Source organism: Lissotriton helveticus, chromosome 1_1 (assembly GCF_964261635.1).
Source record: "Lissotriton helveticus chromosome 1_1, aLisHel1.1, whole genome shotgun sequence".
Lineage (NCBI taxonomy): Eukaryota > Metazoa > Chordata > Amphibia > Caudata > Salamandridae > Lissotriton > Lissotriton helveticus.
Window position 1 is genome coordinate 1,398,013,262 of NC_136057.1, and position 27,829 is coordinate 1,398,041,090.

Consider the following 27,829-nt stretch of genomic DNA (forward strand, 5'->3'; position numbering starts at 1 on the left):
GCAGTCCCTTTGTGACGTGGTTGGTGAGATCTTACTGGTGAATCCAAAATACAACAAGCATTGGCAAAGCCTATCTGTCTCGGAAATAAGAGAGCTACTGGCGTTGACAATGTGCATGTCTTTGAGCCATGTTGCATAACAGCTCTGCTGTTCAGCATCGCTGAAAATTGTGGAAAAAAGTGCCATACCTCTTTTTTGTGTGGCAAGAAAGTAGGGACAAGGAACACTACACAGGGGGCAAACAGACAGCGCATGTGCTGTGTAGCAGAGACCTAAAATGAATCCGTCCTTGTGTAATGTACCTGTTGCTCATTCAAAGTGCTCCAATACTTTCTGGTTGAGTTTGCGCTACAGAAATCAGCAAAAAATATAAACGTAGAGCTCCTAATTGTACCTGCTGGGCATGCCTGCAGAAACACAGAATGGCCAGAGTATAAAGAGGATGGACAGGTGAAAAGCTGCACAGGAGCATGGACGGGGGGATGTTTGTAAAGAAGAAACAGGCAGGGGGTGTGAGGGTAAAGAAGCAACAAGGATGGTGGGTGGGAGGATAAAAGAAGCAACACCTCATGTAAAGTGCTCCAATACCTTCGAGTTGAGTTTGTACTATAGAAAACTGCAAAAAAATATAACTGTGAAGCTCCTTACTTTGCCTGCTGGGCATGGCCGCTGACAACGTAGAAAGGGTTGAGAGTAGAAAGGAGACAGAAAGGGGAAAAGCTGAGCACGAGCGAAAGTGGAGGGGGTTCGTAAAGAAGAAACAGACAGGGGAAGGGGTGAGAGCTAAAAGAAGCTACAGGGATGGGGGTGGGTGGGAGGAGAAAAGAAGCGACACAAATTAGGGGAAAGGAACGACTGAAAACATGCGGTATGGAGTGCTTAAACACAAATAAAAAAATAGCTCCAAAAATGGGAGCATAGGATGGACACAAGTACTTGGTCCATGCTCTAGGGGAGGGAAAAACGCAAGAGGCATGACACATGCATGCCATGACAAACGGGAATGAAGGATATGAGAGCAATGTTGAACCTAACAAATGGTAAGCCTATGGGCGGGCTGTAGCCCACTAACTGTAAACAAATTGTCTTAAAGAAACAGCGCATGTGCTGTCTAGCCGAGACCCAAAAAGGATTCCTAGGCCATTCAGGCTGCCTGAATGCAGCTAAGTTTGTCATCCATTCAGGCTTAGACACTACTGATTGTTTAGGATGGACTATTAGGAAAATCATGGGGCTTCGACGATGTATGGATGAAATCCACAGGCTTCCCATGGTATCATTAATGGACATGCCATTTGATAGATTCTGCACATTCGGTGGAACAGCAGACTTGGTCCTGGAATGTTTTAAAGAGAGTCGAGCCAGGGCATGCTCTTTGGCCCTTTCAGCACCAGCTTGGCTATTTTTGCTATTTGCCCTCTCAATGCCTTCATATGAAAGTACAAATTCAAGATGCTCATGCTAGCCCAGGTTCTATCTATCCTGGATCCAGGAGACTGGATAATGCCGTTGGACCTCAAGAATATCTATTTTCATATTCATTTCCCGCAGGCCCACAGACTCTGCCTGTTGTTTCAAATTGGACCACAAGCATTTTCCGGTTGCTGTGCTCCCTTTTGGCCTCATCTGGGTCCCTTGGATGTTCACAAAGGTGATGTCAGTGCTTGTTGCTGATCTTCAGAGGTTGGAATACCAGTCTGCCCCTACCTCGATGACTGGCTGTTGAAGGTGGGCTCACAACAGTCAATCGTGGACCACCTCCAGATGACAGAGAGCCATCTGACATTGTTGGGATTTTCATTCAAACCGCCAAAGTCACACCTGATTCCTTTGCAGAGGCTTCCTTTTATCTAAACCATCCTGGATACCAAGCACTTTTGGGCCTTCTCACCAGATCAATCAGTCCAGGACATTCAGGCTACTTTGCAGGCTCGATCCTGGGTCTATTTGAGGTTGGCTCTGAGGCTTCTTGGTCTACTGGCTCCCTGCATCCTTTTTGCCCACCATGCTAGATGGCACATGCAAGCTCTACAGTGGGATCTGAAGTCTCAGTGGGCCCAGCAGGGGAACCTGCGAGATTCCATCCAGGTTTCAGAAGAGACTGCAAAAGAGCTTTAGGGGTGGCTGCTCAACTGCAGTTGGACCAGTGGCAAACCCCTCTCCCTACCCCCTCCTGAGTTGACGGAGACTAACACGTCACTACTTTGTTGAGGATGCCATTTTGAAGATATGGAAATTGGCCTCTGGTGGAGACCCGCCTCCAAATCAGTTTTCTGGAGTTGCATGCAGTTCACTTTGTGTTGAAGTCCTTCCTGCCATCCATCAAAAAGATGGCTGGTGCAAGCTCTCACGTACAACACCACAGCTATGTGGTATTGCAACAAGCAGGGCTGGGTAGGGTCCTGTGTCCTGTGCCAGAAGGCTCTGCACCTCTGGAACTGGCTGAGACTTCAGTGCATCTAATGAACCAGCTGGAGAGATCTTTGAATGCCTGGGCAGGCTAACTCAACCGGCAACGCCCAGCAGATCACGGATAGCATCTACAACCGGAGGTGACGCAGGGTGTCTTCCAGCAACGAGGAGGCCCCTGGCCTTTCTCTCAGAGGTGCATTCCGCCTAGTGTGGAGCACAGGACTCCTGTATGCCTTCCCACTGCTTTCTCCCCTGTCAGAGTTCTGATGAAGACCAGGAACAACCAGGCCAAAGTCACCTTAGTGTCTCTGGATTAAGCCAGGAGTGTGTGCCACCTGGAACTTCTGTGCCCAAGCATCTGTCCTCCAATCAGGCTGCAGCTTGAGGAGGATATTCTGTCACACCAGCAGGACACAGTCTTGCATCTGAGCCTTGCGTAACTTGCACCTCCATGTGTGGCGATCGAGCGGTGGCAGTTGATCTCCTTTGGTCTCTCTTCAAAAGGTGTTGATGTGAACCTGGCAGCCAGACACCTTTCCATGAAATAAGTGTACGTTTGGTGCTGGGGTAATTTTAGGGCTAGATGCGGCACCCGCCGGATGGACCTGTAACAAGGTCTTGTCCTTTTCCAAATTACATGTTGTGATGTGTTTTGCAACAGGTTTGCAACATATGTTTCCATCAAAGCCCTGTGTGATGCCACAGCGGAATTTAAATTTGGTTCTCACTTTTTTAATGTGTACCCCTTTCAAGCCAATGCACAGTTGTCCTTTTTATGCCTTGTGACGTTGAAAACAGTCTTTCTGGTCATGATAACTATAGCACCTCATGTGAGTACCACCTTTTTTCCAGTCACACTGTGTTCCCTGCTGAAGTATCTGACACCTTTTCCTTTCATACAAGCCATCAATCTTATTTTTTTCTACACCTATTTTGATTGATTTTCAAAGTGCAAAGATACCAAAAGCAAGATGCCATGTAATGTCATATAATATCATATTATCTTATTGTCATATATATATGGCAACATACATGACAGTAACATTCACAGAGCTATCAATGGAAAGATTGTGGTGCAGAGGAAGCAAAGAACACAAGAACCGATTTGCATGAGACCTGGTCCAGACTCGTTTTCAGTGATATAGTAATACATAAAGAACTTAAAGGTGTACCCTTAGGAGCCCGCGTGGGCCTTGGAAAAAGTGATTTCTTGCTGGTATACTGATGAGATTGCATTGCAAGAATTTGGATATCAGAATAGTAGAAGGGTACGGGTGAAGTAAGCGCTGCCTGGCATACAAATCATTGCATGGACTTGGGACAATCCGTTTAAAGGAGAAGCTCAAATGGTACATCCCAGGGAGAACTCTTCGCTCAGGCTCTGCTATGAACCTGAAAATACCCCCTTTTAAGAGCACCACCTGGGGAGTGAAGAGTTTTTTCAGGATGACAGCTGTCCTCTGCAACGGCCTACCACTGTCACTAAAAGCTGCCCCCTCTTTACTTCCTTTCAGAAAGGCCCTGAGGACATGGCTCTTCACCCAGGACTAGGAGTCATTTAGGATAACGTCCACTACACGCATCAGCTCTGCAGTAACAATCGAACCTATAGCGCCAAGACGCCCTCGGGCAAGAGTTTGTGCTTTATAAATATCAAATCAAATATATATGTGGCTCAAGTTCAGGAAATGTATGAAGGGGCATGATCCACTCCAAGGCCTGTGTCGTCCACTCTATGGGGGTCTAGTGTCATCCCTAAGGAGTCCCTGAAAACTGACAGTTAATTTGTCCCACATCAGAGCAATGGTACATTGACTTAGGCACAAACCATCGCTCTTTAGACATTGCGTCGCCTCATCCCTCGAAAGAGGAGGAGAGTCTCCAGCTTTGACTCCAAGAGAGTGCTGAGCTTTAACATCAATTGGACCAAGGAACATTTGGTGGACAATAAACTCTTTGTGGGGTTCTCTGGAGCATAGACAGACAAGGTGGTGTAGAAGCAGACCATCTCATGATGGGCTGTTCTCTGCAGTAAGATCTGCTATGCATTGGCTAAATCGCAGCCTCCAGAAGCCCAAGGGTTCAGTGCACCATAATTAGGGCTCCTAATTCTGTGTTGACATGCAAAATACTTGTCCTGGATATTTGCCAGATTGCTACGTTGGCATCAGTGCACATGTTCACAAATCACTGTTGCCTTGACAGTCCGCTTCATCAGAATGGGAATTTTACCTGTTTGGTCATGCAGGGCTGTTTTATCTGACCCATTCCACAGATACACCACATTGGGCAGTAACTGCTTTTGGCTCTATTCCCAAGGTGAGATACCTGCAGTTAGAAGTATCCATCAGAAGAATAAGTTCCTTTTTTGGGGGGTAACTTCTCTTTTTTCAGAGTTGTATAAAATATGTACAGCATATGTTGCTACATCAGGGGGAAAAATGAGCAGTAAAACAATGCAATGAGCATTACTCAATTCAAATCCCAGCTCATCCGGTGTTTGCATCACGCCTGGTGCAGCGACTAGCCCAGGAACAGCATAACATAAGACATGCCAACATAGGAGTATATGAAACATACAGTACAACCCCAATAGGAAAGAACCAGGCAAAGGAAAACCAGAAAAATACAATAAAACCTTGATTGTGGCAGCAGTAAACGAGACGGGAGTGAGCGTCAACAGGGGCCACACATCCGGAGAGAGAAGGCAGCATCAAAACGGGGCTCCTGGTCCTCTGCGGAGGGTGTGGAGGTGAACAAATATCATCCCCTTCAAGGGTGTCACTAGTGGGCACTCGCTAGGCATCAGGCAATGCACGGCCCAACCCATTTGAAGAAAGGAAAGGAATAGGAGCCAGTCTGACCCTAGCAATACCAATCAGTCGCGGACAGGCCCTTCGTCACTCGCTGGTCCACCAGACACACACTCAGACCGCAACTATCTTCATCCGCAGTGCCACGTTACCACCCATATACATCCCACTCTTGAAAGCTCAGCACAGCAGTGCTCAAAGAGCCAGGAGGCCATCACTCAGGGTGTGTCCAGTGCACGACAATACAGCGTTTGGCCAAAACAAGACACAGGAGGGCAAATTGCTATCGCACCTGGTACCCGGATTTTGGGGTCGGGAGAACCCCCAGCAAACTGAGCTTGACTGAAGCCTGAAGAATAGGCTACTTACCTTCAGTAATGCTCCTTCTGTTTGATATTCTATCTAATTGCAGATACCTTACTACTCTCTGATGCTTTAATGAGTTGCTCACAGGATCTCGCCGGCCATCCCAGACGCCTCAAAGGCTGGATGCTTCAAACAATACATGATGTCAGAACGCAACAAAGTATGTCTTGCTTGTCTTCAATCCCACAGTTGTTGCCTGTAGGTCAGGGTGGGTTCAGAACACTAACAATTTGCCCTATGCCCATTTAGCATTACCACTGCCCTTTTGGTGCGCATGAAAGGGATGGTGGTAGTCGCTTCCCACCTTCAGAGGTCGGGGATACATGTTTCCTTCCCTAACAATTGGCTGCTGTAGGCGGACTTTTCACAGTCAGTCGTCATCCATCAACCGATGAACTCCTGACATCTTTGAGGCTTTTCATCAATTAGTTGTACTCCCAACCAGGCCCTAAGAAGAGGATTCCCTTTATTGAGGCTGTTCTAGGTAAGGTGGAGTTCAAGGTCTTTCCACTGCTGCAGTGAGTTCAGGGCATTGAGTATATGATCCTGATGTTTCAGACGCAAACCTGGGCCTCCCTGAGGGCAGCAATTTTGCCCACTTCTTTCTGCCAGATTTCCTAATCTAAGTTCAAACCTCGGTCTGGCCATCATTGAGAGGTTCAGCTCTGGTATCTCTTTTAAAGGTGAGGAATCTGCGTTTAGAAGTATCCAACAGAAGAGCAAGTTACTTACATTTGGTCACACTCTTTCTGGTGAATACTCCATTTAATTACAGATGCCTCACTGCCCTCATACTTGCTGTGGACTGGCTTTCTTAACATACACAATTGTCCTAAAACAGAAGGCGGCATACTGTCCCTGGCATATTGTTTGACTCCCCACATCTGAGAGTGCGGATGGAGAAAGGCAAAGAAACTGATGTCAACGTGCACGTCCACTCTTTCTCTTTGGGTGGTATGGAACTGCATGCTGCCACATCCATGCGCAGGGGATCACTGCTACGTAATTCTCCAGAACCAGCATGGGGATATTCTTAATATGCGGAATCTGCAGTTAAATAGAGTATTCACTAGACAGAATGTTACAGAAGGTAAGTAACTTGTTCATATGTGCGTATGTCGATAGGTTGCCTATCTACTTTTAAGGGTCTCTTTCCTCTTGGTCTCCGTTCATAACTTGGATTCCTGAGGGTCTTCAGCTTGTAAGCAACTGAATGTGCAGTTGTGACAAAAATAGGTAGGGATGATGCAAATGGCCACCTTATGAAGCAGGAATCCAGGAGATTTGCTGCTGTTAGTAGGCTGCTCGACTCTTTCCAGACCAAAACCTTATGTTGTAGAAGGCTACAGAAGTAGGACATTCTTGTAGGACTGAAGAAAAGCTACTACTCGGCAGAGTTTTGTTTCAATGGGGTTCAGAAAGAGAACAGTACCAAGTACCTTCTTTTGTTTCCAAAGAGAAAACCATTTACCCTATATTTATTTTCACTTTTCCACCAATGTTACGCTGAGTACACCTAAATCATCTTGGTTACGTGTTAGTCCAGTATGAGGACGGAAGCTGGGGAAATAATTGGTGCGTTAATTCAAGCTCTGAATTTCCCAAGTGATCAGAAGAGAGTGACCTCAATCCCAACTACTAGTAATACAAACATTGACAACACCAGTACCTTGTTATTTTGTGTACCAAAAAGCTTCTCTGTTCAAACGCGTAGGGTAAATGTCTAGCTAGGCCTGAAAAGAGCGTTTTACTCAAAATATATTCCTCATTTATTAGACACAATTGACGACATCTGAACCTTGATTATATGAGAAACAACAGATGTAGTTCAGATCTGTAATACCAATGCATACATGGCAGTTGTCTGTTGCACCCAAGATCGAAATGTAACAAGATCTGATAAGTATGACTGCCGGAATATGCAAAAGGTAATTCCTCATCCACCAGTTGGTGTCCTACAAAGCCAGCTCACAGGATTATTGCTCACAGAATACCTGCTCATCGGTAACTTCCTGGTGAATGCATGTTTGTTTTGCAGACTGGCATGGCTTGTTTTATTTCCTCCTTAAACCATTGCATTCACCCCCATGCAACTTTTAAGCAGCTTGGAAGGCTGCCGTACCCCCCTCCATGGTAATAATGCAAGATGCCACCTAACAGTGCGGCTCCCAGCTTGCTCTGAAGATGCCACGATAGCAGGAGGGTGCCATGGACCTGTGGTTAGGAGGACATGTGGAGTGTGAGTTAGAGGCGAACAGATGGGGGAATTAGAGTCTGAGAAGAGATCCAGTGTATCTATCTCCTGGACAGAGTACAGGGCAGATTTCAGCAATACTTCTTCCCTCAGCATGTGTGCGCACCTTCTGGCTTCAGGGTTTATGTCAACGAATGTTAGCGCATTCAGAGTTGAGATAGACCTCTACGGGGCATTATCCACTTCATTCGCTGTCCACTGTAGCAACGTGACCCTCTCTTTTCATGCCTGTGTCCTTCAGCGAAAGGTCCCAGGGGCAAAGATCTGACACATGACTTCGAGAATATCAAGGATGCATGGCTTGGAGAATGCCAGGGATGCATTGTCCCTCCAATAAAATTGTTTATCCTCAGTGGGATGTGTGTGCTGGTACAAGCCAAAACGCCTAGGAACGAAAGGACCAAAGGTTCTCAAGGTAGCACGAGTCCATCATTTTACAATCAGGGTTCAAGAACTAGATAATCCGCAGTCCAGGCTTATACTGAAGAATAATCTTTCTCTCTGACCAGCAGATTATTCTACAGACCTTCCCAGCAGCAACCAGAATTCCTTAGTAACCAGTTTAAAGAGTACCACCAATTGGTAGTCATTTGATAGTTCCCTCTTAATTTATTGTTGAGATCCATGCCATTTGAAACAACAATAGAAGCTAGGTTATTACTCTAAAACAACAGGACTCCGTGTATCCCATGATGTCCTTTACGAATCTCTTGTATTTCCACCACTTCAGCTTTTTGGTGTTTAACTTAGTGTCTTATAAGCCTATATCTTGTTGGTTGATGTGTTGTCTGTTGGTTCCTCTGTTTTACTGTAATGCTAAGAGGTTTAACCCCTTGTGGAATAGTCTTATTTGCTCAGCCATTCAATAGCCGGTCTGCAAGCCTCTGGTCCACCACTACTAGAATAGTCCTCGAGAAAGCCTTTGTGAGACCCAGGGAACATGGTGTTTGCTGTCCAGTGAGCATGGAGTCTATAGTAATGAGAACCTCTAACTAGAACAAGAGCCCTCCATAATGTCAAGCCATGTTGCTCTGTGTGAGAAAAGAATTCCATTGCATTGCAGATACATGGTTCTTCACAAGCCATGTAAAGCACAGTCTACAAGAACTAATTTGTTACACAAAAAAAGTCAGTGACCACACAAAACACTCGCCACGCTATAAAATTCCGAACTTTATTTTCTGGTATGATAAGTACAAATAAATTAAACAGTCCATGAAAAAGTGTCTTACAATTGCCACACTTGTAACCCCAGTAATAAATAATCTAGAACTAAAACGCAAAGTGGTTTCTGTTTTTTCCTGTTTTTTTTATTTTTTCCGTTCTTTTATCATCTTTACCATTTTTTGTAGGTTATTATTTTCTCTGAATCTTCGTCGCATTCCCAGCCACGATTTAACTGTCCCAAAAAAGCATCTGAAGCAACCTTGTTCAGGCACTCAATCTTCCTCCCATACCCCACTCCACATTTACAAGGGAAAGATCTGGGACATCGAAGAGAGGGATGTCTTGACAGCTTCTGACCCTCCATCAGGGTTTTTTTTTACTCCAAAAAGTTTCAACAATAAAACCACTTCAAGAGACTAATCTTCCCATCATTCCACCATCTCTTTTATTCCATATTTTGGTGAATCTCAAAACCTGGAAATTTCACTTGATCACTGGGCTCAAAAAGCATCTGGGCTACTTTAGATATGTATACTCCTGCATTTTAAATGGGTGAAAAGTGGCATTTTTGTAGAAAATGAAAGTGCAATCGGAGAGCGAACAATGGTTCGCTCACCAATTGAACTTTCATTGCTGGCTGCAGGCAGGTGTTGGAACCATAAACTGTACCGTAAAAGTGTTTAAATGTATGGAGCAAGCACAGCCTGCTCCATACATTGTTTGCCCTGTAGGTACAGCTAAAGCCCCTCCAAAATGTAATCACAGTGCACCCTCTCCCTCCTGTTGAGATTGGACTCGGAAAACTGTTCAAGGTAACATTACAGATAAGATGTGTATCATAGTCCTCTTCCTTTACTAGCACAGTAGTCTGTGAAAGGGTTTTTATGTTGCTTTGGCCTTTTAGCAGTAACCCTTTTGTGGAAAAGAGTAACCACTTGATCATCCCACTCAAAGTTGACATTAGCCTAATCTAACCAACAGTGCAAATGGGAGGGTAAGCAATCACCTTCCCAGAAATTGGAGTTGTCATGGAATTGTATCGGTTCAACACCCAGAAAATCGCAATACTTGTAAAAATTGACAGCAAACTTCTTGTCTGTTAAAGGATTCGACTAGAGTAATCGGTGGAGAGAAACTCTTTAAAAGGAGTGTGGAAGTAACTTTTTTACACGCAATGAGTGTGCAGGTTGGGACCGGCACATACACACATCTTAATTGCTCTACTTTTGTCAGTGGGAGACGAGGACAGATTTGCAATCGGAGCTCAGGCAATCCAGTGGTAGCGAGGAGACCTTTATTTACTGCACCTGGACAAGACTTTAGAAATACCACTGTGCCCGTTTTCTCGTTACTTTATATTCTCACACCATAGATGGCCCATTGCACTTTCATGGGGAATTATAAGCTTGTCACTATTTATTTGAATACCTGCACCACCAATGTTCTGTTTAGGTCTGGGTGTTGGTGATCTATCTTTTAATATAAATAGCTGAATATTTAACTTGTCGAGCTATGGAATTTAATTTCTACGTAAAATAGGAATATTACACTTACCTACTCTATTTTGCAAAATTCCTTGTACAGCTTTTAATTCTTTTCAAATTCTAGAATAATCTGTGGCATACTACCGATTCATGTTTCAGAACGCGGGGTTGTGGTGAGTGGGGTAGCTATTTTTTTCCCCTTTCTACTCTGGAATATTTTTGGGGATGGTCCATTCCATGTCACCATTTCTGAGCCCTCACCCCTTGTGCAGCTTTTTCTATAGCGTGGCCACATTGTGACCCCCCCCTATCATCCAGCAAGTCTGTTATCTGTGACTTGCACTGGAAAAAAGGCCACCAGGACACTGGTTGAACAATACCGTTCTGTTTCCCACTGTTTAAGAAATGTCATAGTATCATGGTTCCCCTCTGCCTCCGAAAGAAAGTAGGACTGGCCCATTCAACTGTGTCCTTACTTTACCCCAAATGTGTGCATTCTACTTCACATTAGACCTTCGCCCCCCTTCACTGAGCAATAGAGCAGTATTTTAGTCCCAAAAATACGTTTCTGCTTTTAAAAATGGAGGACAACAAAAATGCTATTTATTTCTACAGTGCATAGGTCAAGTCAAATGTTCTGCCCTAGTAGTGTTTCATCTTCTGGATCTTGTGGACCAGGATCATCCTCAAGAACGTCTCTGCTTCCCATTATGGCCCTATGCAAAGTGACTATATTCTGAGTCAGCTTGGCATAGGAATCTATGCAGATCCGCAGAGAGTAATATTCTATTTGGGGGGGTCTCTCTTGAGTCAGGCACTCAGCCGCAATAATATATAGCACACTACTGTGTGTGTTTTCATTACAGTAGGGCCAAATGAAGATTTGCTCGGTTTCTATCTTTAAGGCTCTTATGCCCTTAGCCCACTGCTCCTTGCATACCTGTCTGTCACGTTATCCCCACAACTTTGTTTACTTTCTGTGGTTGTTTTAAGGACACCAATAATGCCAAACTCCTCATTGGCACATGGAACGAAATTCTTCATGTTTCCCTGCTTTGAAGCGCACCAATCCTACCAGCTGACGCTGAACGGCGCCTGCCTCTGAGTGTCGTTTTATTCTGAACAATTCAATTTGCTTCAGTAGCAGTGTGCAGGGTAAAGAAACAGATCTGCACCACAATGGCAATACCTACCAAGTAGTCTGCAAAATCAAGAACATGAAAAGCACATGAACGTGAAACAAGCTCTTGTGGGGCTGAGTGCATCCATGCATTCCTGTGAAGTTGGGAACTGGAATACATTTGAACCAGAGGACAATCCATTGACAAAGTGGAGTGGGGCAGGTTGCAGTTCTAAGCAGAACCTGTCCATAAATAGGGTAACTCATACCAGCTTGTCGACTGAAAAAAAAGCAACAACGGGACAAAGTTTGATTAACTCTATATGACACAAAAGGAACAATCTATATAGGTTTTAACTACACCATTTTATTACAGAGGTCTAATCAGTGCACTTTGCCCTTTTTCGGAGAGCGTCAAGCTTTTCTTTTGCTTTTTCCATTATCATTTTTAAACCATTTTGTTCATTTTTAAACTTGTTTTTACTTCAATAAATTAGTCATAACCACTTTCCTGGCAAATTAAAAAATATTTTTTTTAACTTGCAGATAGGATGAGGTAACATAAATATACACAGATATGTACTTATACAAGGCAGTAATAAATATTTAAGTTAACAATAAGTTAAAAAACTACAAGAAGCTAAAATTCGCAAAAAGATATACACGCATTGAAGGCGGCTGTTTTTTGTCTTTTGCCACAGAAGCGCCTACAGTTTTTCCACAAGACACAATTTGAACACATTCATTGCAACTCAAGTAAGTCTAACTAATCTTCTAAAATCATTATAAACAAGTAAAACTGGAACAAATTTCTAAGACATTTAAAACATTTTTCTTTTTAAATAAAATAGCAAACATTAGACCCCTCTCTCTGTGTAGCGGGTGCATTTGTGTATTGGAATGATTTAGGTGAATTAAGAATGATATTTTCCTTATTTTATTGGTAAATTTTGCCTAATTATGAAACCCAGTTTTTGAGCCTTCAGGATTGAAATTCAAATTCACATGTTTGTATGGATCATCTTCCAATAGTTTGGAGGGATACCTCAGAATCAGACGAGGGTCCTCAAAAAGGGAGAACACGTCTCCTTCCATGGTTTTTATGGAATCCCCATTTTATTCTTCAGTTCCCATATCTCCTTTAGACATCAATGCTGGGTCCCCGGCAAGTCTTTCATTTGTTTTTGCTTCCTAGGAACCCAAAGTATTGCTTCACCTGGTTCTATAGCCTGCACAATCTGAAGCTAAGGTACAATTGTACAGTTTTGCCTCCTGATGGTTGAGATTTTGTGTGGCGTGCACACTAAAACCTTGTCCGATTATCATGTTTTGCCCAAAATATTTCCAATTTGATTTAGTTAAAGGTCACGTTTCCACTGTTTGCATTTCCTCTGTGGTATACAGAGCCTTGATATCTCTGAATGTTGCTTTCTGTAACCAACTTATTAAGGAAATGTTGTGAGGCAATAGAATATGTATCCATTTGTTTGTGTGTAGGATTTTGTTAGTGATTTGGGTGCTCTCAGAAAGCAAGGATTCCTTGACAATTGCTTCCACAGGTGAGGGAGGGGTCACCCACTCATCGCCACTTGTTTTCTAAGCGGCCGCACCGGGCTTTTCGCTACAAAGAATAACTTAATATGCCCAGTTGCGCTGCCACAGCATGGCTACTGGGGCTACAAAAGGCTTGGCGCCCTACACTAATAAATATAAGCACTGAACAAGGCCCTGGATGGGCAGGGGAAAGGGAGAACATTAACAAGAAAGATAAAGAAAATTAATAAAAGCAAAGAAAAGTGGATTCTGCACTTTTAGAAATCTCGTAGGTTCATTTTCTGTTGTAGATGCTGAACAGTGAGAGTGAGACTTTGCATTTGTTCGTTATCTGAAGGGTCTTTGCTCACTCTCTTTGATATAAGTTATTTCCTATTTTTGAAGTTGGTGCAAATGCTAGGGCCCTGCAGTGCCAGAGTCGAACAGCGAGATGTTACTGGATGGTGCTGCACTCTTTTTTTGCGACGGATCAGTTCCAAGAAAAACAGATTTGGAGCTAAGGGCTAGAGAAACCATTGGATTGCTACTCTGCAGAGGAAAGAAGACACATCTTTAAGGGCTGCTGTAGCTTGTAAACTGTGAGACTTATTTGTTGGATTTAGGTTATAAAACCACAAACCTGATGTGGGCAAAGTGCTGCAATTTGAATAAGCTATGGTGGTTTTTGCCTGTTATTGAGCATGCAGTCGTACAAAGGTTTAATGGTACTCCAACAACACTTGCCCTAGTATAAGTTCACTGCCCCTCTCAAATCATGAGCTAGACCACATCCATAATTTTATTCCAATTAAAAAGTTTTTGATGTGAAAAATCTTTTCACTGTGCATGCCAATGAGTCACCCAAGGAATGCATGCCTCCGAAGATGCCCAGCTTATCAAGAGACAAAAGTCTGCTAATTGTTCATGTTTTCATATTCTACAAAGACCAGAGGGATGTACCTGAGAAGGAGTAGGTGCACAGTGTGCTGTACGTCGAGCCAATATTTGCACTTATTGTTTTATATTTTGTCTAAATGTTTCAAAGGTACTGACTGATTCAAGTCCTGAACCACCTTTTTGCAATGTGATCTCTTGTACAATGGAGACAATGGGGGTAGAGGGGTTTTGGGCTCACTTGTACTTAAAAGGGTGTTGTTTATTTACAGGATGTTCAGCAGCCCCAAAGCTGTCTAATCCAGGAATGGGGGAATAGTTTAGTTAAGATCAACCAGAATTGTTGCTTCAATTTATTAATGGATGATCCACCATAAATTTTATGTGTGCCTTATTTCGCTCCAGAAACATGACTAAAATGTGACAATATAGGCCCCATAGTCCGCCTTTAGGTACTGCACTTGAAGCCAATGGTCAACTTGTGCCACAGAATTTAAATTTCCCACTTACATATATACCACCAAGTTAGGCGGGTTTGAAATTTGGGCCAATATCTCTCAATACGTATTTTCCCAAGAGATTTGCGAGACTCACATTTGTATATGAGGGTTTAGGATTTATAAAAATATCTTGTATAAAACTAGATCTTATAAAAAGTGCTTCAGCGATTGGAACAGATATTAAGTTATGACAAACAATGCTTTTGGGGACATTGCTATTAAAGGGGTATTATCATAATTCTACTGAACGTTTTTTTCACTCCACCATGCGTTTTAGACGCAAGATGATGATTAATTATCATGTTCACCCTTAATTCACAGCTGTTACAGTGTGCAAATAGGACATTTTTAGCGGATGGGAATTTCGTTTGATGTCAACAAGTTGAAAACTAAAAGCAGTGTCCTCCATAAAGTGTTTGCTTTATATACAAAGGTAGGTTTAACCTTTCTCCGATCCTCATTAGAGCTAAGCAAAAAGTAAACCTACATTTATTTGCTCTGCATATCCTATCACTTCTATCCATTTCACAAAATGTTTGCATGTTTTGAGGATTTGTTTATTCTTATTAGATTTAGTTTTTCCTATTTTTTTCCAACTGATTTGCTTTTCATTTTTAGATACTATGGAGCGATCTTTTCCACCCAGGTCTTTTGAGGAATATTGCACACACCCCAGTTGTCCTTCTTTAAAAATGGCAGCACTTTTGATTTGATGTAGAATTGATCCTTCCTTTGAGTTCTTTTTTAAAACTTTTCTCTTTCTGACCCATATGTCCCCTCCTCTCCATTTTGTCAGTTTTGTAAACTTAGGAAACACGAAGATGTTGAGTGCTCTGCCTTTGTCGTTTTGGGGTATTTAAAAAAGTAATTTCCACAGAAACGTACAGTACAGCAGTAAATGGTTTAAAAACTTTACGTTTCTTGGCATTAAAACAAAACCGTTTTGCCCATTTGATAGAAGATCAGTGCAAGCATCTCCATACCAGGTTTCATCTGTCCAGGTCCCCGTTTGGAACTGATCCGCCTCGTCTAGCACCTGCAACTGACTTTTCAAATTAAACTATATTGTAATGTTATTTTTTCTTGTCCTCTTTCCTTTCTTATTTGCCGTCATTACAATTTGATTTATTTTTAGGGTTTGATAAGTAAACCTATTAATCCATATGAAAACATATTTTGATCTTTTTGCTCTCCAAAGAAAAATGCAATTAATCTAAAAGTTACTTTGATTTTGTTTTGTAAGAAAGAAAAATCTGGGGGGAAAAAACACATTCCGGAGAAAGAAATCGGGGAGATTGGAACAAACGATCCCGGATATATCCTTAATTTGTTAGTAGTTTGTTATAATCCTTAAAAATACTTTTGACAAATTAAAAATATGCATACACGAGGGGGGAAAAAACATCCTTTGATCTTTTCAACTGCAAAGTGACTCATCCGGCCAGAATATTTTCTTCTACTTTTTTTGTCAAGTTCAAGAATCGAGTAAAAATTCTCAACAAGGTCATTTTCCTTTTTTATAAAAATAGATTTTTTTTGTTCAGGCTCTTTTTTTGTAATTTTTTTTGATTTCACATCAAAGAGTAGACCCTCTTTGGCAAAGTTCTGTGTTGTACGAAAGTAAGAATTGCAGATCTAAAGAGGAATCTGCTTGTCGCCTCATTTATTCTCATGTAAAAACAATCTCTACACCTTTCTTAATCTTACAATATGAAAACCCTTTTGGAGGCGGGTGCAATAGTAGGTTTTAAGCACTCTGTTGCTGTCATGCAAGTGGGTAGAATAATTTTAAATGGATTTCACTAGATCTGATCTCCACATTTTATTTTGGAGACCTCTATTGGTATGTCTGTGCGCCTTGGGCAGCATACTGTTACATTTGCTCTCATTGCCATGTGACTGTGTGTTTCGCTCAGGGTATGCATTTTCCATTTTAGACATGGCTGTTCCAGTCCTTAGAGCTGTGGTAATCTTACTGTGATCTGTAGTGCTGTGACCCCTGAACACTCTGTCTTCTCAAGTTTTGCAAAATGTCAGCAGTAAAATTCCTTACACCTTGTTGCAAGGTAAATTGTGTCACTGACCACAAACACTATCTGCCCGTCCCCGAGGGCAGCCCTCTTGGTTTGGATTCCATAGTTAACTTTTTCCTCTGGGTGGCAATGGACAACGCCAACTCTGGCAGTTCAGTTAGTCAAGCATTTTGGTTAGCGTTCTACAGTTGACATGCTCACCAATGTTGCTGTGCAGACCATATATAGCTTATAGCATGTCAACTGGGATACACTACCATGATGGCCTTTTGCGGTGACGTGCACACCCACTGGCTTGCGTAACATGTCTCCCGTCTTAGTTATTGTGTAAGCTGCCACCCATGAAGTATAGTATTTTGTCTGTCATACAGATGACATACGAGAGATGATATAATCAGCACGAAGAAGAGCATGTTGCTGATAGACAAAGTGAGGAGTCTGGGATTTTGGCCGCTGGAGTCTCCTATCATCATAGTTTTCTAATAGACTCTCCGAGGAGCAGACTGGCACATTCACAAACGTGAATGTGCCAAGTCAGCTCAAGTCCATTGGAGTCCAGTTTCCCTTCTTCACAAGATTTAGTATTGACACTGCAAATGGATGCCATTGTTAGATATGCCCAAAACAAGACAAGTGTGGCATTTTGTTTTTACCAGTACGGTGCTATCATTCTTATTGGAGCTCTTGATGGCTGGAAATTGGATCCAAGCTGTTACACCCAGGTGCCTCGTTCTTGTGGTTCCCCTACTCAAGAGCCATAATATTGGTGGGTTGGAATAGTGTTTTAAGGAGGTTGGATTTAAAGACCACTTAGGTGTCAAATTTCACCAATAATCTGATAGATCCTGGTGCTTTAGTAGTCTTATTGTGAGACATTGAAAGTTACTTGACACGTTCAAAGAGTCCTTACTTGTGTAAGCATAATAGATGCTCTCCAAATTTGTTAAGAATTGTCTCATGGTTTAGGATGGTGGATGGAAGTTTTGTACAAGGCAAAAAAATCGTACAAATGCGTAGGTTCCATGCATTTCTGTGCACCGTAAACACGTGTAACAAACACGGAATGATGGAAATAGATTTTCTCCCAATATTTACATTATAAAAGATAAATTTGACTCTGGGGATTCACCTACCTCCACCATTCCTTATACATACTGCAGTTACTCCATACGCAAAAGGAATAGGGGTGCACTTTTGTGCAGTGCATTCATTATAATTAAGCCCCTACCCACATGCTAGCTTGCTGGGCACTTTCTGAACATGGACTATGATGCTTTTTAAAAAATTATTATTAATGTGAGCAGAGGGTCTCTGACTACTCTCTTCTGTACAGAGAAGGGCTTATTGCGGAATACATTTTCCTAAACTGAAATAATCTTTTCTTTTTCAAATCAGATTCACTGGACCCTTATCCTCTGCAGTGATTTGTTTTTTATTGCTCCTGACGTTTTTTTTATCCAGCTGACCGGTTTGTTGGCAAGCTCCCATACAGCATCATGCTAGGTTCGTATGGCCTTTGGTTTTTGATTGCTGAAACTGGACAGAAGCACAAACCAGTTAGGACTGCCATCCTGAACTCCTGGGGAACAGGGCTCTCATTGCCAACTGGTGCTTACCCCACACACAGAAATCCTTATTTTCAGTTTGGATATTACGATTGCACATTTTTAACCACCTTTCAAGACCACAATCCAAAAAAGGTAGTCCGTTTTCCAGGAGTGTAGCTCTATTCTTATATATAAAAAGACAGACAATATAGCTGAGGACGATTTAAGTTCCTACTTGTTCACCTTTAAGAAGAAGAGGCACGAAAGACGCCCCCACTCTTTCCTTCATGTGTTTTCTTAAAAAACGTGCATAACTTTCTCATCAGCCTGAGAAATCCTCTGAAAGTGAAGGTCCACAGAGACATGATCTGCTCATGTTGGGCTCTACACACTGAATCTCAAAGGTAGAACCCGCCCATCCCTCCTTTACCCTCCTAGTTTTTAAATTTGAAAAGTTACATATTTTAAGTCCTTGTACTTCTTCAACAATAGGCTGTTGCCAACCTGGCCAAAGAAAATACATTTGTGAAGATTGTTGGCAGGGAATTTCATTTGTTTTTCCCTCCTCAACCTGAAAAGGCGAGTGTCTCATAGTTTACAAAATGTTTATATATTTTTGCCACTCTGATGTATAAATATATAATCCTGTTTATGTGTTAACAACAAAGCTCCCCACAATGTCTCTATGTTTTGCATCATTGTGAGAACTGGAGCCAAAAAGAAATTGTGATGCTCCAACGTACCCACTTACAAAATGCTTCTTAGTTGGCTTCGGCGCGCCACCTCCCCGAGTGCTATGTTGCACATATAAACCAGGCTGAAAATGGAGCTAAGGGAAAATATTCTTTGTGAAAAGGGGAAAAATACCAGAACAGCTCATTTTAAAAAGCTTTTGTGAGTCCCACTGAGGCAGATTTTCACATCAGGTGCTCTGTGTGCCACAGAATATAACTTATTTGCTCCTTAGGAAAAGGTTTGGCCTGAATGATAAATATAGGCACATGTACATAAAGATAAATAGATTTCTCGGAAAGCATTACCTTAACACTGCTATAGAGAAAGAAAAAAAAAGTGTGTTTCAATGTTAATTGATCATTTTGCTCCTTTTTGGCCAGGCCTTATGCATACATTTTCTGGAACTGTGAGTTATGCAATAATAAAAACAATAGTAAGGGACTGTCCACATGTTTTTCCTTTGTTTCTCAGCCCTCCCCACCAGGCTTTCATTTTAGCCCTCCCCCCGCCCTCTTGCGAGTTTTCTCTCATGCCTTATGCTGCTTACTGGTCTTGAATGACACCTGCAGGACCCGGTCGCCCAGCCGGTAGCCATTCAGGCTAGCGATAGCCATGGCGGCCTCATCGTAGTTGGTCATAGTGACGAAACCAAAGCCTTTGCACTTGTTGGTGGTGAAGTCGCGGATGACCTTGACGTTGGTGACGGCACCAAAGGGCCCGAACAGCTGCCACAGGACGCTCTCGTCGGCCTCGGGTGATAGGTTGTAGACGAAGATACACCAGCCAGCTGTGGATGCCCCCGTCAGGTTGACACCGGCCAGGCTGGTCATGCTGTCGATTGTGATGGGCGAGAACCTGGTGATCAAGGAGAGAGGACTACTTTGGATGTGATGCTGAAATTCAACAACTTGGAAACTTGAAAATCAAACAGAACTAGGAGTCCCCATACCTGAGACACTACACTCTCCCACACCTGAATGGTTCCCGCCCTCCATGATATTCCATCTGTTTTCTTAATAAACTGTAAGCATTTGCAAATAGTCGGAAAATTAATTAACCGTATTACTTGATTGCATGTCAAGATTCCGGTCCCTTTTCATTCTGGTGCTCAGTTGAAAAGGAATGGTTGTGTGTTCAGAGAAACCAATGTGTATCTGTGTTCCCTTAAAAAGAAATGCTTTGGAAACTCTTTTCCTATAAAGGCAATATAAAAGACAGCACCTCTACTTCTGTGTGTTTTTATCTTCATGAGCACAGTATTGTTTTCCTCCTGTTTCCCAATGGTCATTCATTTGTGGAGTGGGAGTGCCTATGTGGGACTGTCAGTGAATGTACCTTGAAACAGACAATACTTTGTTTTATATTAGTGGAGTTGTAATTTCCAGTGAGTGCTATGTGTCTTTTATGAGCAGGTTTTATTTTCACTTCTTTAGCTGAGAAAATGGTCCTCGCTACATCAGCTTTGAAAGGAACGCTTTTATGCCCAAGACAAAGGTATTTCATACCATAGTTCTTCATTCTTATTGGCTGCCGAGTCATAGTTTACCCATTATGAGATGCAGTGTCTTCATCCATAGTAATGTTTGTTTACTAGACTATTTTGCAAGCTATCTTTGTTGTGTTACAGTGATGTGCAAGTCGGACCACTCCTCACACTAATGCAATTTGTGATTTTAGGGAATGTTTATCTTAGTCTCAAACCGTGTGGTGACCCAAGTAGTATTGCTATTTAGGGCAGATCTTTTTTCAATCTTTTCAAGTATCGGTACCAGTACATTACAGATCTCCTGTACTAGCGAACATCTCAGGAGGTGCTTAGTTTCTAAAGGAGTTCACCAGTGACTCCCTGTGATACTGACCCCAATCTTATTGATCCCAGATGTCAATATTTGTACCCCACTGCTGGCCCCCGTTACAAGCGGTGCCCTGCATATTGCTGGTGTTTGCTATGTTTGTGTGGTCTGTTATGACACAGACAATATTCAGAAACGGAGTGCTTCTAACGCACTGTGCACTATGGGGGTATCAATACAACCAGCCTCATACAGTTCTACAAATTTACAATCTGTGTACACGCGTGACCGTATGATATTGTATCCTCCCTATACAAAGTCCTCTGAAAGTACCTCTACATTAATAGGGGACTGAATCCTGCGTTAAGGTTGGTCTGGGTTAACTGTGTTCCTGTCAGGAGTCCGGCAGTGGATTATGCTAACAATGTAAAGAGAGGTTGACTTTTCAGCTGTAGTACTTCTTGGTAGTTCCCAACAGTTCACACGCATGGACACACACACACACACAGACTTTGCATGCTGGGATGGGTAGTTTCCAGTTTCACAATAGAAGTATTTATGCCCTGGAATACAAAGGGTTGTTGATTGGCTAGCTAGGACTGGTTAAAGGTGTCATACATGACTGGGGAACACTTGGCAGCTTCATCAAAGGAAGTTTTCTGCCATAAACAGGGGGCCGTGTTACTGCTGAGCGATTGATTGTTGCAGCAAACCAGAGATCTGAAGTTGCCAGTGTGAGCAGCTCATTAGTTCCTCAAATTGCACGGTATTCACAAGCTGTCCAGATATCTCTGCCGTCTCATTCACCGATTTCTAGCCGTTCCATGTCCGATGTGAGATGTGCTTCAAATATCTCAAGTGGGTCCCAGTTCAGATATCTCAAGCTTTCCAGTGTCAGTTGGGTGTAGCCCACAGATCTCAAGCTGTCCCAGTCAGATGTGAGTATCTCAACCCTCCATCCAGAAACATCTGAGCAGATGACGTCCAGGCAAAAGCACCTCCTTGTTGAAGTATAACTACTAAGCACCATCATTGAAGTAGAAAAAAGGACTTGGAGTTGCAACTGAGAAAAGCACCAAATGTGTGTGCAAGACAGGTCACAGCTGAGAACCAGCCATGATATGCTAAACTATCAAGATAGCCCAGGCAAGGTTTGATCAATTTAAAGTTTTGTCAGACAATAGCAGTGCAGCCTCATCATAAAGCGCTCGATAGAATCCACAAAAAAAGCCTAGGCTCATAGCATCCAAGCATATCTAACTCTTGATTCTCCAGCGATTAGATCATTTGATCATCTGATTTCTTTAAAGAAAGCTACCACGTTTGGCAGACTTGTAGCTGCTCAACAAAGCACTTACAAAGACTGTTAGATACAAGCTAGGAAAGATATGGGAACGGGAGAATGGCAGTTACCCTTTCCACCGACATGTGAAGAAGAGAGTAAACAGGAGGGAGATCTGTTTCGAGAGGAATATGTGGCCGTTCCGCTACAATCCGAGGCTACCGCACTAGCACGGTTCCAACTTCTTGGAATTGAATGATGCCTATGACAGGTTACAAAAGGGGGTGGTAATGGACGGAGCACCTGAATCAATCCTAAACGCTCACACCCAGTCAAAAGATCTGAGTTTAATCCATCACGTTCTTTAGCCCACTCTGCCACCCCAGTTCAGACATGGCTATATGCAAATCAGTCTGACCCTGTGCCTCATGGGAACAGTCCAGCCCGAACTGCCAAGCCATATCTTCCCTGGACCGGAAACAAGCTTCCGAGGACCGGTTTCTGGCATTCCAGCCGTCTTCAGCCCGGCTTGCTTGAATCCAGTGGCAAAGTGAGCAAGGGACACACGTCTGAGCATACCCTGCCACACTTATGGCGGCCAAAAGCGGTTCAAAAGGGGGTGGTAATGGACGGAGCATCTGAATCACTCCTAAACACTCACACCCAGTCAAAAGATCTGGGTTTAATCCATCACCGTTCTTTAGCCCACTCTGCCACCCCAGTTCAGACATGGCTATATGCAAATCAGTCTGACCCAGTGCCTCATGGGAACAGTCCAGCCCGAACTACCAAGCCATGTCTTCCCTGGACCGAAAACAAGCTTCCGAGGACCGGTTTCTGGCATTCCAGCCGTCTTCAGCCCTGCTTGCTTGAATCCAGTGGCAAAGTGAGCAAGGGACTCACGTCTGAGTATACCCTGCCACACTTATGGCGGCCAAAAGCGGTACAAAAGGGGGTGGTAATGGACGGAGCATCTGAATCAATCCTAAACACTCACACCCAGTCAAAAGATCTGGGTTTAATCCATCACCGTTCTTTAGCCCACTCTGCCACCCCAGTTCAGACATGGCTATATGCAAATCAGTCTGACCCTGTGCCTCATGGGAACAGTCCAGCCCGAACTGCCAAGCCATGTCTTCCCTGGACCGGAAACAAGCTTCCGAGGACCGGTTTCTGGCATTCCAGCCGTCTCCAGCCCGGCTTGCTTGAATCCAGTGGCAAAGTGAGCAAGGGACTCACGTCTGAGCATACCCTGCCACACTTATGGCGGCCAAAAGCGGTACAAAAGGGGGGTGGTGATGGACGGAGCATCTGAATCAATCCTAAACACTCACACCCAGTCAAAAGATCTGGATTTAATCCATCACCGTTCTTTAGCCCACTCTGCCACCCCAGTTCAGACATGGCTATATGCAAATCAGTCTGACCCTGTGCCTCATGGGAACAGTCCAGCCCGAACTGCCAAGCCATGTCTTCCCTGGACCGGAAACAAGCTTCCGAGGACCGGTTTCTGGCATTCCAGCCGTCTTCAGCCCGGCTTGCTTGAATCCAGTGGCAAAGTGAGCAAGGGACTCACGTCTGAGCATACCCTGCCACACTTATGGCGGCCAAAAGCGGTACAAAAGGGGGTGGTAATGGACGGAGCATCTGAATCAATCCTAAACACTCACACCCAGTCAAAAGATCTGTGTTTAATCCATCACCGTTCTTTAGCCCACTCTGCCACCCCAGTTCAGACATGGCTATATGCAAATCAGTCTGACCCTGTGCCTCATGGGAACAGTCCAGCCCGAACTGCCAAGCCATATCTTCCCTGGACCGGAAACAAGCTTCCGAGGACCGGTTTCTGGCATTCCAGCCGTCTTCAGCCCGGCTTGCTTGAATCCAGTGGCAAAGTGAGCAAGGGACACACGTCTGAGCATACCCTGCCACACTTATGGCGGCCAAAAGCGGTTCAAAAGGGGGTGGTAATGGACGGAGCATCTGAATCACTCCTAAACACTCACACCCAGTCAAAAGATCTGGGTTTAATCCATCACCGTTCTTTAGCCCACTCTGCCACCCCAGTTCAGACATGGCTATATGCAAATCAGTCTGACCCAGTGCCTCATGGGAACAGTCCAGCCCGAACTGCCAAGCCATGTCTTCCCTGGACCGAAAACAAGCTTCCGAGGACCGGTTTCTGGCATTCCAGCCGTCTTCAGCCCTGCTTGCTTGAATCCAGTGGCAAAGTGAGCAAGGGACTCACGTCTGAGTATACCCTGCCACACTTATGGCGGCCAAAAGCGGTACAAAAGTGGGTGGTAATGGACGGAGCATCTGAATCAATCCTAAACACTCACACCCAGTCAAAAGATCTGGGTTTAATCCATCACCGTTCTTTAGCCCACTCTGCCACCCCAGTTCAGACATGGCTATATGCAAATCAGTCTGACCCTGTGCCTCATGGGAACAGTCCAGCCCGAACTGCCAAGCCATGTCTTCCCTGGACCGGAAACAAGCTTCCGAGGACCGGTTTCTGGCATTCCAGCCGTCTCCAGCCCGGCTTGCTTGAATCCAGTGGCAAAGTGAGCAAGGGACTCACGTCTGAGCATACCCTGCCACACTTATGGCGGCCAAAAGCGGTACAAAAGGGGGGTGGTGATGGACGGAGCATCTGAATCAATCCTAAACACTCACACCCAGTCAAAAGATCTGGGTTTAATCCATCACCGTTCTTTAGCCCACTCTGCCACCCCAGTTCAGACATGGCTATATGCAAATCAGTCTGACCCTGTGCCTCATGGGAACAGTCCAGCCCGAACTGCCAAGCCATATCTTCCCTGGACCGGAAACAAGCTTCCGAGGACCGGTTTCTGGCATTCCAGCCGTCTTCAGCCCGGCTTGCTTGAATCCAGTGGCAAAGTGAGCAAGGGACTCACGTCTGAGCATACCCTGCCACACTTATGGCGGCCAAAAGCGGTACAAAAGGGGGTGGTAATGGACGGAGCATCTGAATCAATCCTAAACACTCACACCCAGTCAAAAGATCTGTGTTTAATCCATCACCGTTCTTTAGCCCACTCTGCCACCCCAGTTCAGACATGGCTATATGCAAATCAGTCTGACCCTGTGCCTCATGGGAACAGTCCAGCCCGAACTGCCAAGCCATGTCTTCCCTGGACCGGAAACAAGCTTCCGAGGACCGGTTTCTGGCATTCCAGCCGTCTTCAGCCCGGCTTGCTTGAATCCAGTGGCAAAGTGAGCAAGGGACTCACGTCTGAGCATACCCTGCCACACTTATGGCGGCCAAAAGCGGTACAAAAGGGGGGTGGTGATGGACGGAGCATCTGAATCAATCCTAAACACTCACACCCAGTCAAAAGATCTGGGTTTAATCCATCACCGTTCTTTAGCCCACTCTGCCACCCCAGTTCAGAAATGGCTATATGCAAATCAGTCTGACCCTGTGACTCATGGGAACAGTCCAGCCCGAACTGCCAAGCCATGTCTTCCCTGGACCGGAAACAAGCTTCCGAGGACCGGTTTCTGGCATTCCAGCCGTCTTCAGCCCGGCTTGCTTGAATCCAGTGGCAAAGTGAGCAAGGGACTCACGTCTGAGCATACCCTGCCACACTTATGGCGGCCAAAAGCGGTACAAAAGGGGGGTGGTGATGGACGGAGCATCTGAATCAATCCTAAACACTCACACCCAGTCAAAAGATCTGGGTTTAATCCATCACCGTTCTTTAGCCCACTCTGCCACCCCAGTTCAGAAATGGCTATATGCAAATCAGTCTGACCCTGTGACTCATGGGAACAGTCCAGCCCGAACTGCCAAGCCATGTCTTCCCTGGACCGGAAACAAGCTTCCGAGGACCGGTTTCTGGCATTCCAGCCGTCTTCAGCCCGGCTTGCTTGAATCCAGTGGCAAAGTGAGCAAGGGACTCACGTCTGAGCATACCCTGCCACACTTATGGCGGCCAACAGCTGTACAAAAGGGGGTGGTGATGGACGGAGCATCCGAATCAATCAAACACTCACACCCAGTCAAAAGATCTGGGTTTAATCCATCACCGTTCTTTAGCCCTCTCTGCCACCCCAGTTCAGACATGGCTATTTGCAAATCAGTCTGACCCTGTGCCTCATGGGAACAGTGCAGCCCGAACTGCCAAGCCATGTCTTCCCTGGACCGGAAACAGCTTCCGAGGACCGGTTTCTGGCATTCCAGCCGTCTTCAGCCCGGCTTGCTTGAATCCAGTGGCAAAGTGAGCAAGGGACTCACGTCTGAGCATACCCTGCCACACTAATGGCGGTGATGGATTAAACCCAGATCTTTTGACTGGGTGTGAGTGTTTGATTGATTCAGATGCTCCGTCCATCACCACCCCCTTTTGTACTGCTTTTGGCCACCATAAGTGTGGCAGGGTATGCTCAGACGTGAGTCCCTTGCTCACTTTGCCACTGGATTCAAGCAAGCCGGGCTGAAGACGGCTGGAATGCCAGAAACCGGTCCTCGGAAGCTTGTTTCCGGTCCAGGGAAGATATGGCTTGGCAGTTCGGGCTAGACTGTTCCCATGAGGCACAGGGTCAGACTGATTTACATATAGCCATGTCTGAACTGGGGTGGTTGAGTGGGCTAAAGAACGGTGATGGATTAAACCCAGATCTTTTGACTGGGTGTGAGTGTTTAGGATTGATTCAGATGCTCCGTCCATCACCACCCCCTTTTGTACCGCCTATGACAGGTTAGGCATAACAGTTACTGGGAGGACCAATGCCTAGTTGTCGGGTCACCTACAACACTATGAGATGAGACCAGCAATTACGCCAAGAGAAGCATCCGCATGAATTCCCAAAGAGATCAGTGGCCCAAGGGCAGGGATGAATGTATTCACACTTGAGGCAAGGCAGTGCATCGTCAGTTGAATGTGGCTGACTTCTTGGAGGATTACCGAGCTACATAATGCAAAGTCTTTGTAGTTTTCAGAACACTGAAACACTACTTTCCCAAATATGGAATTCTGCACACCCTATGTTCTAGTCAGTCACTGTATATATCGGCAGACATTTTAAAATAGAGATGTTAACATTCCACCTCATCAAAGCGGTGCCCTCAAAGCAATATAAAATTAGAGTTGGCTCTAAAAAAGGTAAGGAACAATGTTTTCCTGTCCTACTTAGCAGTGCCAGACCATCAGAAGGCCCAACATAAATTTTGAGCACTAGTTTGGCTTGAAGAAGGAAATCATTTCTCATGGAGAGGTTTCTGACCGCAACAGGTTCGGGCGGCAAGGAGCGAAAATGCAGAACTTGATAGGGAAAACAGGCAGATCATTTGGAAGGTCATTATTACAAAGGCAAAACCTTTTTCCTCTTGGTGAGTATAAACAAGAGCGGGTTCTTGTGTTCCTTAAATTTTGGGATGGAATGGAGAGAAGTGACGTAGTGCTCTGATTATGCAATACCGATAGCATGAAGAGGAAGATATGAAACACGTGAGATAAACTGGGCACCACCAGGCGATGAACAGAAGTCATGAATTAAGAAGAAAACAGAAACGCAAGAACTGCTGCAAACAGAGACAAAACCATAGTCTGCAAAAGAAATCAGCTGAGGCCAAGAGCCTGGGCTACACGGTAAGGATGCACAAGATGGAAGAGTGAGCAGATGAACACAGGTCCCTGCAGATCAGCCACCAGTGATCACAAGCAGCTAGACAACAGGGGTGACTAGTCTGAAACCGGCTTAGCTAAGGCACTGCTCAAACCCCGCAGGGTCACGACTAGCAGGAGGTAAAGGTTCAGCTTCCATGGTGGGGGAATCGCTATTATAATGTTATGACTGACAAGCCTGCTCTAAATCCGCGAAAGGTGAAAAGAAGATTTAAGGTGTATAAAACCTCCAGGCAACACTG

General features: G+C 44.3%; 1 protein-coding gene and 1 long non-coding RNA gene across 10 annotated transcripts in view; one reads left to right on the top strand and one right to left on the bottom strand.

Annotated features, from left to right (window-relative positions):
• Nucleotides 1-27,829, top strand: part of LOC144826009 (uncharacterized) — a 425,789-nt gene that overhangs the window by 144,561 nt on the left and 253,399 nt on the right. Inside the window, exon 2 of the long non-coding RNA XR_013609668.1 lies at nucleotides 14,865-14,976. This is a non-coding gene — a long non-coding RNA (uncharacterized LOC144826009). The remainder of the gene's footprint in view (nucleotides 1-14,864; nucleotides 14,977-27,829) is intronic.
• ELAVL3 (ELAV like RNA binding protein 3) overlaps nucleotides 9,006-27,829 on the bottom strand; it is a 133,316-nt gene continuing 114,492 nt past the window's right edge. For 5 of the 9 annotated variants that reach the window (XM_078684192.1, XM_078684223.1, XM_078684199.1 and 2 more), the window contains one exon: nucleotides 19,386-19,734. In XM_078684192.1, coding sequence (XP_078540318.1) covers nucleotides 19,386-19,734 — 349 coding nt within the window. Of the gene's footprint in view, nucleotides 11,897-19,385; nucleotides 19,735-27,829 lie in introns of those variants that run through there. The other 4 variants (XM_078684242.1, XM_078684232.1, XM_078684207.1 and 1 more) reach the window with 2 other exon arrangements.